Consider the following 13,240-nt stretch of genomic DNA (forward strand, 5'->3'; position numbering starts at 1 on the left):
CAAGGGGAAACCATGCTAAGATTAGGGGTCTCTAGGAAGCCTTGAAGTGTAGTGTAAGCTGTGCCTTGAAGGTGGGAAAGTGTGGTTTGAACAAGTATGGTTTCTTTTTTTTTTAAGATTTGGTTTTTATTGGAAAGTCAGGTTTACAGAGAGAAGATTTGCAGAGAGATCTGTTTGCTGGTTCACTCCCCAAGTAGCCACAACAACCTGTGCTGAACTGATCCAAAGCCAGGAGTATCTTCCAGATCTCCCCACGGGTGTGAGGTCCCAAGGCCTTGGGCCATCCTCGACTGCTTTCCCAGGCCATAAGCCGGGAGCAGAAAGGGAAAAAGCAGGTGGAATACAAACCAGCATCTATTTGGGATCCTGGCACATGCAAGGCAAGGGCTGTAGCCACTAGGCTACTGTGCCGGACTCTGAACAAGACAGGTTTAACCAGTGTAAAGTTAGGCTAGCAGGAGAGCACAGGAAGGATTGGAACAATCAGGGACCATTTGTAGAGAACCTCAAATGCAAAGTATGAATTCTGTCAAAGGTGAGGGGAATTTTTACAGGGCAATGTTAAACAGCTTGCTTTTTAAGTTTATTTAGTGGGAAGGCAGATTGGATTTATGGAGAGAAAGGCACAGAAAGATGTTCATCCACTGGTTCGTTCCCCAAATGGCTGCAACGGCCAGAGCTGAACTGATCAGGAGCCAGGAGCCTATTCCGGGTCTCATGTGGGTACAGGGTCCCAAGGCTTTGGGCTGTCTTATGTTTTTCCAGGCCACAAGCAGGGAGCTGGAGAGGTGAAGCAGCGGGAAACAAACAAGTATAGTTATGGGCTCCTGGCACCTGCAAGTTGAAGATTTAGCTGTTAAGCCATTGCACCAGACCATTTTTTTTTTTAAGAGTGGCAGAAAATTTTACACAAGAATTTCAAAGTGTGTAGTATAGTATTGTCTCACGCATATTGTTATGCATAGACAACTGATTCTTAATGTTCTTATAAAAGCAGTAATCTGTATTATGGAGAAATATAAGTGAAATTTTAAAGTTATTTCCAATACCGGAGATCACTGTCTTGATAATTTTAGTGTATATTTTTCTGGGTCTCTTTTCTGTGTATGTTAATGTTTGTACATGTGGTATTCCTTTTTAAATTGAGATCATATTGCTTTGTATTTTTTAAAGGCTATTAATCTCCTTTTCGACAATCTTGAAAGCATGACGAATTTATACCCGTAGCATATTCAGAGTCCCTGAGTGGCACAGATTATGTTTACAACTGTTTTAAGCAAACCAGTATCCTACCAAACTTATTGGAAAAAGTTACAGAGGGAGTGGCAGAGTGAAGTGCAAGTTTCCATCTGTTGGCTCGTTCACAAATGGCTTCCCGGGCTTGACCAGGCTGCTTTCTTAGGTTCATTAGCCAGGGAGCTGGCTCAAAAGTAGAGCAGGCAGAAATCAAACTGGTGTTCATGTGGGACCCAGCACTGCAAGTAGTGGCTCTATGTGCTGTGTCACAGTGCCTGTCCTATCCTGCCAAACTTACAACACTGATTTTGTTGAAGAAGCAATCCTCCGGATAGCTGTAGCCACGCAAAAGGTGAACTGGAAGGAACAGGGCGATCGGGTGAGAAGTGGCGGCACTGAGACAGTGATGGTCAAGATGATTTTTAAATATGTTGCATAGGTACAATTGACATGGTGGATCAGGGAAGAGGGCAAAGAAAAAGTCAAAGATGGCAGGTTTTACCTAAGTATTAGATGAATGTATAACCTTCCATAGAAATAGGCATATTGGAGGAAAAGGTTATTGAGAAAATGAGTAATGAGTAAGGTTTTGGACCAGTTGAGAATGCCCGTGGGCTATTGATAATGTTGCATTGGTGCCTAGAGGTTTATAAATGTTTGACAATAGACCATTTTTTTTTTTTGTGGGGGTGATTATTTTTATTGGGAAGGCATATTTACAGAGACTGAGAGAAAGATTTTCCATCCGCTGGTGCACTCCCCAAGTGGTTGCCACAGCCAGTGCTGAACCAATCTACAGCCAGAAGCTTCTTTTGGGTCTCCCATATGGTTACAGGGTCCCAAGGCTTTGACCCATTCTACTGTGGTTTCCTAGGCCTTGAGTTCGGAGCTGGATTGGAAGTGAAGCACGTGGGGCATGAACTAGAGCCTGTAAGGGATGCCAGCGCTTGAATGTAGAGGATTAGCCAATTGAGCTACTGAACTGGCTCCGGTCAGACATATGGAATGTGTTCAGTATACTAAAAAGTGGTACAGTGAAAATTGGATATCATTGGGAATAGGAGTTCAGATTATTGTCTCACAGTGTAAAATTGGTAGCAAGCATTTGGCTCGGCTGTGACAGTGCTCCAAGGCCCAGGCCAGGTCAAAACCAGGAGTTTCATCAGCTCTCCCACATGGATGGCAGGGGCCCAAACACTTGGGCCATCTTCCATGGTTTTCCCAGGGACATTGGTAGGGAGCCGGATCAGAAGCGGAAGAGTTGGGACTCAGCAATCAGAGCTGAACTAATCTGAAGCCAGAAACCTGGAACTTCTGGTCTCCCACGTGGGTGCACGGTCCCAAAGACTTGGGCCATCTTTTATTTCCCAGGCCATAAGTGGGGAGCGCGAGGGCAAGTGGAGCAGCTGGGATAGGAACTAGCATCCATATAGGATGCTGATGCTTGCTGGTGCAGAATTAACCTATTGAGCCGCAACACCAGCTCTGTGTAAATACGTTTTATCTGGCAAGAGGACTTGGGTTGGTCATCAACCAACTAAGAGTCCCTGGGTTGTCTAAATGATTCCGTTGTGCTCAGCAGTGTCCTTGAAAGTGGAAGGAGCAAAAAGAGACCATATGTGATGTGAGGACTTGTTCTGACATCTTTGAGGGTGAGAAAAGGGGCCCGTAACCAAGGAATACACCCTCTAGAAGCCAGGAATGGCCAAAGGGTGAACCTAACCAAAATCTACAGAAAGGAACAGTCCTGCCAACACTTTGGCTTAGTCTTGTGGTGATTTGTTAATAAAAATTTCTAATGCTTCCTTTATACGACAAGGAACTGTGTTTCCGGATCTTGAGTACGGTGGATAAAGAAGGGGGTCCTACTTGGAACCAAGAACCACTATCTTGACCCACACTAGTTGCATTCATGCAAGTGGATATATTTTTTCTGTTCGCTTGCCGTGACGGGGTACCACCACCTCAACTGTGCTCCCCTGTACAGCCTCACCTTGTACAGTAGGGATCTGTGAATTCCAGAGGTAGTCACCTGTGGTAGTCGGGAGCAGGAAGGGAAGCTTGAAAAATGTTGAGCTCTGCTTGAGGGTGTGGTTGCTACAGCAACTGAGAGGGACCTGAACTCCAAAGACAACATACGGTTTATCTTGGTTCAGCTAGTTTATTTAGAATTTCTTGCTTTCTACCTGATTTGGCTTCAGGCCTTGGGGAACTGGGTACCAGCACTACCAGCTTTTATTGGATTGGATTAGTGGACAGGGGTTCCTTGGGAACCTAGGGCGATGGCTAATGCTTTTTGAAGATCCTAGGTGAGGGGAGCCTGAGGTGTAGGAGGGCAGAAATGTGATGTGTGTCCTTGGGAGGGCCCAAGGACAGTGCCTACTTTGGTGAAGGTTGTGCATGTCCCTTCTCAGGCGCTGGATGCTCACAGCCTTGGTGGGGAGCTGCTGGGGAAGGGTTGGGGGTTGTGGTCTCTGGCCTTGGTGCTGAGAGTTCCCAGACACTTCCACCACACATGGGGCCTGGGCAGTGTGGTTCTTTGCTGTGACTGAGGATGGCCCCATCCGTCCTCTTCCATACGCACCTGCTTCCATGCAACATTTTCTAGGGCCCTCCCTCTTTCTGGCTGGAGTTAGGGTTGAGGCTTGGTCCTGTCTTTTGCCTGAAGCCAGAACTGGGTTTGAGGGCTTTCCCAGACCTGGCCAATCCCATCCAGCTTCCCTCTGAACACATGGTCCCTGGGATAAGACCTGGGCCACCATCTTCCTCTTTATTTTTTCCTCTGTGTGGGGCCCTTGCTCTGCCTTGTCAGACCCTTGTGACTGAGTCTGGGAAGAGAAACTGGGGGAAGCCTGGACAGGTTGAAGTGCTATGCTGCTAGCTTTTGTTAGAGAATGATGACTTGAAGAGTCGGGGCACAGCTCAGAGAGACGAGTCTGCCTCGGGGGGTAGGAAAATAATCCTTGAGAGTCTGGAATTGTGGTGCTCGGGACAGGAGAGCTGCACCCTGGTTCGCTTGGACCAGGAGATCTGGAAGCAGGGCTCTGCTGCAGTTTCTTCAGGGTGAGTTCTAACTCTTGACTCCATTGCCACGCTTGGGTGTTGCTCTGAGTGAGCACCTGTGGGACCACCATTCCCTGGGAGGTTGGGGCTTCCACCTGGGTCCCTGGAACCTGGCTGGAGAAGCCAGGCTCAGGGGGCTCAATCCTCAGCACTTCAGCTATGGAGGGAGACCAGACTGTGGACTGCAAGGCATCCACTGTGTGAGGGCTGGGATCCTGGGGGACCTCTCTTGGTTGCACTTTTTCACATACAGGTTCAAGGTCAGTGTGTGGCAGTGGCAGAGGGACAGAGTGTGAACTGAGATCTGGGAGCTGGATGGCACAGCTGTTTTCATTCTGTTCCACTACCTCACCCTCAGGTTTACAGTTACTTTGATCTTCAAAAGACGCACTGCTTATGTGGTACTTTGAAACAGACTTTGGGAGTAGTTTGGGATCCCAAGCGGGGGCCGTAAGAACATGGTTTTGTTTCTGCTCCCTGTCCCCTGCACTAGGCTTGTAGTCAAACAGGACTCCCAAGAGGCTGTCTCCTGGTAGACCTTGGGGTAAGCCACAAGCAGGTAACATGGAATTCCAGGGGTTTTTTTTCGCTCCCATATCCCCACATCCAGCCTCGCAGTTCAATAATCCCCCACTGGGACCAACCTCAGGGGGCTCTAGTATAATATCTGGGGGTGTCCTGAGGGCCAGAAATGGGGTTTCAGAAACCCATGAATTCCTGGAACATCCAGCAACCTTCTGTGTGGCTTCTGATCCAGGGAGGGCTTCCACAGTACTGAGTACATGTTCTGTATAGGGGGCTAGTGGTGCACTGGGCCCGAGGCATGGGGTGTCAGAGGCCCAGAGAGTCTCTGTCTGCGCACTGATCTCCCCCAAAGCTGTGGGCTCGGATAGGGCCCCCTGGGAAGCTGTCATCAGAGACTGTAGCTTTGAGGTGAAGGGCAGGTTGGGAGAAGAAGCTGCATCTACAGAAACTGGGAAATTTTGTCTACTCTGCATGTCTGCCCTGTGAATCTCAGACGCTGGGCTGGGTCCATGAAGTGCTGGGTTGAGGGCCAAGCCTGAGGGCTCTCCCCTGTTTCCCGAGTTTTCTCTCCTTCCCATCTGAGCCTCAAATGCTAGGGGATGCTGACTGTGGAGTTCCGGCACGATGTTTAAGAGAGGGCAAGAGGGTGGCATTGGAGCCTCAGTGGTCTGAAGGGCCTCCTGATAGCCGCTAGGTCCCAAGAAATCAGGTGCACAGTGTCCTCTGTCAGGACTCACTGAGGATTCTGACAGAGAAGCTAGATGTTGACAGTTGCTTGTCATTGGGGACTGAAGGGTCATGGAACTCAGTTTTTGTTGTTTGGTTCCCCAGTGAGTCTCATAGCCAGGTGGAGTTCTCAAGGAGTTGGTTTGCTGTACTTCTGTGGCAGGAGCTAGGGATCGGCAAGGTGCCAGGGTTGGGGACTTGGAGACCTGAGTGTTCTCTTTTTGCCCTGTAGTATCGCAGAGGACTTTGGAAGCAGATAGGCTCCCTGTGGGGTTCATTCCCTGGAGCCCTGGCAGCGAGGCTGAGGCTGAGCCAGGAGCTGGCATCGCCAATTCAAAGGCTTTCGGGTCCTCATTTTGCCCCATCGTGCTCTCCTGGGCGTCACACCTAACCGGGACTCCCAAAGAGCTGGAAGGACACAACACAGTGGCAGGGAGTGAATCTGGCTTGGGCTTGTGGAAGCTGGGGTCCCCTGACACCGCTCCCCGCACCTCAGATGAGAACTTGGCAGGTTTGGTTATCTGGGATTCAGGCTGGGGGAGGACTTGGTCTCCCCAGTGAACCTCTCTCTGCTGTGTAGGCCACTGCCCCTCAGCACTGGATAGGATTCCCTTATGGTCCACAGCCAAGGGCATAAGGCAGAGGGGTACTGAGGGGCCAGGAAGGGAAGGTGGAGATGGAAGCCAGGGAGGATCAGGGTCTGTTCCTTCCAAATCTTCTAAAGTACATGCTTCATCAGTGGGAAATGGCTTTGGGGAGTGATACTGGGGAAGGAGCAAGTTATACTTCGGCAGGAAGGCAAGCCTGTTGAAGAAGACAGAAGGATAAACATAAAACTTAAGAGGGGAGGAGCCATTTCTGTCCAGGAAAATGGCCTCCAAGGACTCGCTGTGCAGAGAGGGCAGACCCCAGAAGAGCTGGCTTTTCCTCTGTGGCAAGTGGCTTCCTGCTTTGGTCTTGTGCTCTGGGGGTAGGTTGGTTAGGATCTGGAAGGTGGGGAAGGATCGTGAAGCACTTAGGGGGTGAGTGAATGTTTTTTCTGATGGCCCTGTGGCCTTGGGAAGGCCCACTGAGCGGCAGGATAGCTGAGGAGGGACAGTGGTGACTTGTTCTTCTATGGAAGCTCCTTGGGCAGAAGAATGTGGTTCCATAGGGTCCAGACACACTTCCTCCTCCTCCTCCTCCTCCTCCTCCATGTCTTCCTCCTCCTCTTCCCCTTCTTCCTCCTCCTCTTCCTCTTCTGATTTCTGCTTCCACAGGCAATCCAGGAAGGCCACATGGTGCAGAAGCGATAGGCCCTAGGAGAAGAGAAAGCTGTGATCAGGCATTGAAAGCCTTTGGGAGATGCAGTGAGTGTCACGAAGCCCTCAGTCTCTGATCTCCTTGCTGAATAGACGCTCAACCAGAGCCCTGTGGAGAGCACCATTTCCTCACAAAACCCTATGCAACTCATTGACTACAAAGCTCGGGCCAGTGGTCACTCAGCTTCCCCTCTGCACTGTGGTACTCCCCTGGGCCTTACACCTAACCGGGACTCCCAAAGAGCTTGGAAGGACACAACACAGTGGCAGGGAGTGAATCTGGCTTGGGCTGGTGGAAGCTGGGGTCCCCTGATACCGCTCCCCGCACCTCAGATGAGAACTTGGCAGGTTTGGTTATCTGGGATTCAGGCTGGGGGAGGACTTGGTCTCCCCAGTGAACCTCTCTCTAGGGTTAGTCCCTCTAGGGCTTAGTCCCTCAACTGGGTCCATCTCTGCTGCAGCAACCCCTCACCTGATCTCACACGTTACCCGCAGTCACTGACCCGGCTGCACATCTGTGATCACCCACCTTGCCTTGCACCTTGTCCCCAGACCACCAGGGCTGAAGCTGTTGCCACTTCCCAAGATGGTGCCACCTCCGGATCTGCCAGACCATGAACAAGAATAGTGTCACCAGGCTTCCTGGGCTGTGGAGGCAGCTGCTGCCACAGTGTCTGCAGGCCAGGGCGTGTGTCAGCTGGTCCCAGAGAGGCCCCATGTCTCCTCCAGCCCCAAACAAGTCCTCCAGCAGCCATTGCATTTTTTCTCAGCCAAGTGGCAGTTAACCCTGAGGTCTTCGCTACATCATAGAACATAGAACCCCCATTCCCTTGGGGGAGGGTGTAGGAGGGTGGCAGGCCTAACAGCCTTCTCCCTGAGTTTAGGGCCACAAGATTGCTTCCTTCACATGATTCATATTTTGCATGGTGGTATCTGAGTGGTCCCTTTTTGGGTTCATTACCACAGTCATGATCGTACTTTAGGCATTGTGACAGGGACATATGTTCTAACACTGAAGTGTCTCCTTCAAACTCCAATGCTGTTATTTCCTATCCTTGGAACCCTATTCATCCCCCTTAAACCTGTAAGGGCCTCAGTTTCCATTATTGCCACATGGGATTGTTTTGAAGATTATATGACAAAATGTGTGTGCCTTCAATCAGCATGTGGTACATAGTGAACCCTATATGGAAATTTGTTTCTTTTTAAGTTTCCTGATTACAGACCTCCTCCCCTCATGGAGTTTGTCCCATCTTTTTTATACTTATGTCAGCTGTGAACTGTCTTATTCGACTTTGATATCTCAAGGAAGTACTTACTGCTAAAAATGACAAGTCCAACGCGAGCATTTCTCATGTCTCCCCTCTTTGCTCTGGAATCACCACTCTGTGTTGTCTTACTTCCTTTTAGGCCACGTGGTTGCTGTTGCCTCCTTTATAAAATGCACTGGTCTCTTCCCTACCAAAGGCTGGCAGTGTCAGAGTGCTGAACTGAAAGTCAAGCAGCTTAGGTTCTCTAGTTCCAGCACTGATTAATCAAGTGATCTTGACAAGCCGTGAGCTGACTCTGGGAGTTGAAGCTGGCTTACAGTGCACATAGAGATCAGATGGATGCTCCCTCTTGAGGTGGCAGAAAATTATCAGAGCCTGAAAGCTGAGTGCATCGCATTTCAGCTGGAGGAAAGAGAAATATGCACAGAGCTGTGGAGGCAGAGGACAGAGCAGAGCTTCTACCAGCCTGGGGAAACTGGTTACTTGTTGGGGGCTGTTTTCCCAGAAGAAAGGATTAATGCTGTTTGAGGAATCAAGAAAATTAGGTTAGGGCTCAGCAGCGTGGCCTAGTGGCTAAGGTCCTCGCCTTGATCCCATATGGCCGCTGGTTCTAATCCCGGCAGCTCCACTTCCTCTCTGTCTCTCCTCCTCTCAGTATATCTGACTTTATAATAAAAAAATAAAATAAATCTTTAAAAAAAAAAAAAGAAAATTAGGTTACAGTACAGAGAGCAAGAAAAGGACAGTTAAGCAGAAAGATCAGCAGGTGCAAAGGTGTTAGGACAGAGAAAGTGTGGTATTGCAGACACTGAAGGTATATAGTATGTCAGCAGGATTGAGTCTGGGGGAGGCTGAAGGAGATGCAATTAAAAAGATTTCATTGGGCCCTGGATACTAGGCTAAGAAGTTGGAAGTATGGACCCGGCGCGATAGCATAGTGGTTGAAGTCCTTGCCTTGAACGCGCCAGGATCCCATATGGGCACTGGTTCTAATCCCAGCGGTCCCGCTTCCCATCCAGCTCCCTGCTTATGGCCTGAGAAAGCAATTGAGGACGTCCCAAAGCCTTGGGACCCTACACCCGCGTGGGAGACCCAGAAGAAGCTCCAGGTTCCTGGCTTTGGATCGGCTCAGCTCCAGCCATTGCGGCCGCTTGGGGAGTGAGCCATTGGACAGAAGATCTTCCTCTCTGTCTCTCCTCCTCTCTGCATATCTGCCTTTCCAATAAAAATAAATATTTTTTAAAAAGTTGGAATTTTATCTTTAATGTAATGAGGAATCTTTGAAAAAGTTTGTGTCTTGGAAAGAAGGGCAGAGAGATTGAAGGTAAAAGATGTTAGGAACTCTCACTTTCATTATATCAAAAGATGAGGCCTGGGGTGCCGGGGGTGGGTGATGTGATGGCTCAGTTGGCTAATCTTGACACCTCCAAGCACTGGCATCCTGTATGAGCATCAGTTCATGTCCCGGCTGCTCTGCTTCCCATCCAGTTCCCTGCTTGTGGCCTGGGAAAGCAGAGGAGGATGGCTCTAAACTTGGAACCCTGCACCCACATGACAGACTTGGAAGAAGCTCCTGACTCCTGGTCCCAAGGCTTAGGGCCATCCTCTACTGCTTTTGAAGGCTTCAGGCAGGGAGCTGGAAGGAAAATGGAGCAGCCGGGACGTGAACTGGCGCCCATTTAGGATTCTAGCACGTGTAAGGTGAGGAGTTAGCCATGGAACCAGCGCACCAGGCCCTTTTGTACCTAATAATTTTTTAATTTTTTTTTTTTTTTAGAGAAAAGGCAGAGTGACACAGAGAGGGCAAAACAGACAAAGGAAAGGAGAAGAGAATTTTTTCCCATTCACTGATTCCTCCAAATGGTCCCAACAGCCAAGTCTTTTTTTTTTTTTTTTTTGAAGATTTATTCATTTCATTACAGCCAGATATACAGAGAGGAGGAGAGACAGAGAGGAAGATCTTCCGTCCGATGATTCACTCCCCAAGTGAGCCGCAACAGGCCGATGCGCGCCGATCCGAAGCCGGGAACCTGGAACCTCCTCCGGGTCTCCCACGCGGGTGCAGTGTCCCAATGCATTGGGCCGTCCTCAACTGCTTTCCCAGGCCACAAGCAGGGAGCTGGATGGGAAGTGGAGCTGCCGGGATTAGAACTGGCGCCCATATGGGATCCCGGGGCTTTCAGGGTGAGGACTTTAGCTGCTAGGCCACGCCACTGGGCCCCCCAACAGCCAAGTCTTGGCCTACCCAAAACTGGTAGTCCAGGAGCTCTATTCTGGTCTCCCACAGGGATGGTAGTGGCCAAGCTTGGGCCATCTTCTGCTTTCCTAGCATTGATAGGAAGCTGAATTGGAAGAACAGCCAGAACTCAAATTAGCATTCTGATATGGGATGCCAGCATTGCAAGTGACAGTTTAACCTGCTTTGCCATGACACTAACCCTTAATTCTTGATTGTTCTTGTGGCCTGATTTAGGCATCTACTCCTTGGGAACCTACCCTGAGATCCAGGTTGGCTTAAGTGTCACTTCTTTCTGCTGTAAGTGGCATTTATCTTGCTTTTCAATTAAAACACTTTAAGTGTACTTAAACTTCATAGCCTGGTAACCATTTCAATGTCTGTGGTCTTTATATGTCTTATTTTTTTTTAGTTTGTATTTCCTCTTATCTGTCACATGGTATGCTTGATACATATATTTTTAAAGATTTACTTTTATTGGAAAGGCAAACTTACACAGAAAGCACTAGCACTAGACAAAGAGGGAACTCAAAGAGGGAACTCAGCTGTCTGCTGATTCAGCCCCCCAGATGGTTGCAAACGTCAGGGCAGGGCTGGGGCAAAGCTGGGAATACATGCAGGTCTCCTGCAAGGATGGCAAGATCCCGGGTTCCTGAGCCATTGCTGCTGTGGCAGCAGGAACCGAGATAGGGAGCCAGAGCTGGGCGTAGAAACCGTGTATTCCCACGTCCACATCGTAACTCTGAGGCTGGACATCTCCCTCGTTCCTTGTTGGTGTTTGTTGCCAGCATGTTGATTTTCCCTTCACAGGTCAGACAGAAAATGTACCCCTTTTGGGCGCCTGGCTTTATTTGCAGTTCTCAAGTTCCCACTGGTGCTGGTGAACAGCAGCATTTCTGAGTGGAGCTTATTTTTCAGGTGTCGCTGAGATCTTGTTTCAGCTCTAGGGTTTCCTGATTTCTCACTCCCTCACTCCCTGCTCTCCTCCCTCAAGCTCTTCCTCTCTTCTCTGTCCTTTGATTTCCTTCTTCCCCCTCCCTCTTTTCTTTCCTTCTTTTTTTTTTTTCATTTTTGAGAGCTTCCTTTGTTTTTGTGAGTGCAACAATGCAGTTAGAATTAATTAACTCTGCAATTGGATGTTTTCCAGTGATGGGCATTTCGGGATATATAGCCTAGTTAGATCACAAGAAATGCAATTTCACTTTTAAAAAAGATTTTTTTTAAAGTTTCTATTGGAAAGGTAGATATACGAAAAAAAGGAAATACAGAAAAATCTTCCATCTGCTGGTTTACTCCTCAAGTGGCCACAACAGCTGGAGATTAGCCAATCTGAAGCCAGGAGCCAAGAGTTTCTTCTTGGTCTTCCAAGTGTGTGCAGTGTCCCAAAGCTTTGGACCATCCTCTACTGCTTTCCCAGGCTACAAGCAGGGAGCTGGATGGGAAGTGGAGCAGCTGGGACACGAACCCACACCCATATGGAATCCTTGCTATTGCAAGGCAAGGATTTAACCACTGGGCCACTGCACTGGGCCCTGTATAATTATTTAAAAAAAAAAAAAAAACGATTTATTTATTTTAATTGGAAAGTCAGATATACAGAGAGGAGGAGAGACAGGAAGATATTCTATCCGCTGATTTACTCCCCAAGTGGCTGCAATGGCCAGAACTGAGCCAATCGGAAGCCAGGGATCAGGAGCTTCTTCCGGGTCTCTTATACAGGCACAGGGTCCCAAAGCTTTGGGCAGTCCTTGACTGTTTTCCCAGGCCATAAGCAGGGAGCTGGATGGGAAGTGTGGCTGGAGGGATTAGAACCAGTGCCCATATGGGATCCTGGCTCCTGCAAGGTGAGGAACTTAGCCACTAGGCTACCATGCTGGGCCCTATAATTCATTTTAAATACTTATTTTATTTGAAAGAAAGAGAGAGAAAAAGAAACTCAAACAGCTTCCACCTGCCACCGGTTCACCCTCCAACGGTTTACAACAGGTAGGGCTGGGCTGGGCTAGGCTGGAATCGGAGCCAGAAACTCACATGATGGAAGACCCAAGTGATTAGGCCCTCATCTGCTTCCTGTCAGGAGCCAGGGCTAGAACCAGGCACTCTGATATGGCAGGGGACGTTCCGAGGGCATCATAACTGCTGTGCCAGGTGCCTGTCCCTAGGTTGATTTCTGACTGTAGAATGTGAAGATTGAGTTTGGACCACTAGCTCCATTTTCATTTCATACTTATGGTTTTGTGGTTAAGTCATGTTTAACTTTTAAATAGACACTGCAGCACCGATGACTGGTTTACACAATGTATGCTGGTTATATCTCCTCTTGTATGTAGCTTTTCTTGCAGTACTAAATGATTCTCTTATTATGTATTTTTAAAAAAGATTTATTTTTATTGGAAAGGCAGATATACAGAGAGGAGGAGAGACAGAGAGGAAGATCTTCTGTCTGCTGATTCACTCCCCAAGCGGCCGCAACGGCCGGAACTGAGCTGACCCAAAGCCAGGAACCTGGAGCTTCTTCCAGGTCTTCCACGCGGGTGCAGGATCCAAGGCTTTGGGCCGTCCTCAACTGCTTTCCCAGGTCACAAGCAGGGAGCTGGATGGGAAGCGGGACCGCTGGGATTAGAACCAGTGCCCATATGGGATCCTGGCACTTTCAAAGTAAGGACTTTAGCCGCTTGGCTACCGTGCTGGACCCTATTATCTAGTTTTTATAAATATGTATGATTTCCAAAGAAATCTGTGGGGTCCGTTGAGGCTCATGTCCTCTTCTGCAGGGGCTTAGAGGCTTCTGCCTGCCACACTTCCCTCTCCTGCAACTTGAGAGAAGAGTGAGAACTAGGTCCCAGCCCCTCCCTCCTTCATGCATCCTCTGGTGTGTGCAG

General features: G+C 48.9%; 1 protein-coding gene across 1 annotated transcript; it reads right to left on the reverse strand.

Moving 5' to 3' along the window:
* Window positions 1-1,516: 1,516 nt before the first annotated feature.
* On the reverse strand, window positions 1,517-7,704 carry C14H9orf131 (chromosome 14 C9orf131 homolog). The gene is made up of 4 exons (XM_058672870.1): window positions 7,381-7,704; window positions 6,042-6,848; window positions 3,230-3,353; window positions 1,517-1,593 (listed from the first exon to the last, which is right to left on the reverse strand). Exons 1-4 carry the CDS (start codon window positions 7,609-7,611, stop codon window positions 1,517-1,519), a joined length of 1,239 nt encoding a protein of 412 aa, XP_058528853.1. The 5' UTR covers window positions 7,612-7,704.
* Window positions 7,705-13,240: the final 5,536 nt, after the last annotated feature.

Source organism: Ochotona princeps, chromosome 14 (assembly GCF_030435755.1).
Source record: "Ochotona princeps isolate mOchPri1 chromosome 14, mOchPri1.hap1, whole genome shotgun sequence".
NCBI lineage: Eukaryota > Metazoa > Chordata > Mammalia > Lagomorpha > Ochotonidae > Ochotona > Ochotona princeps.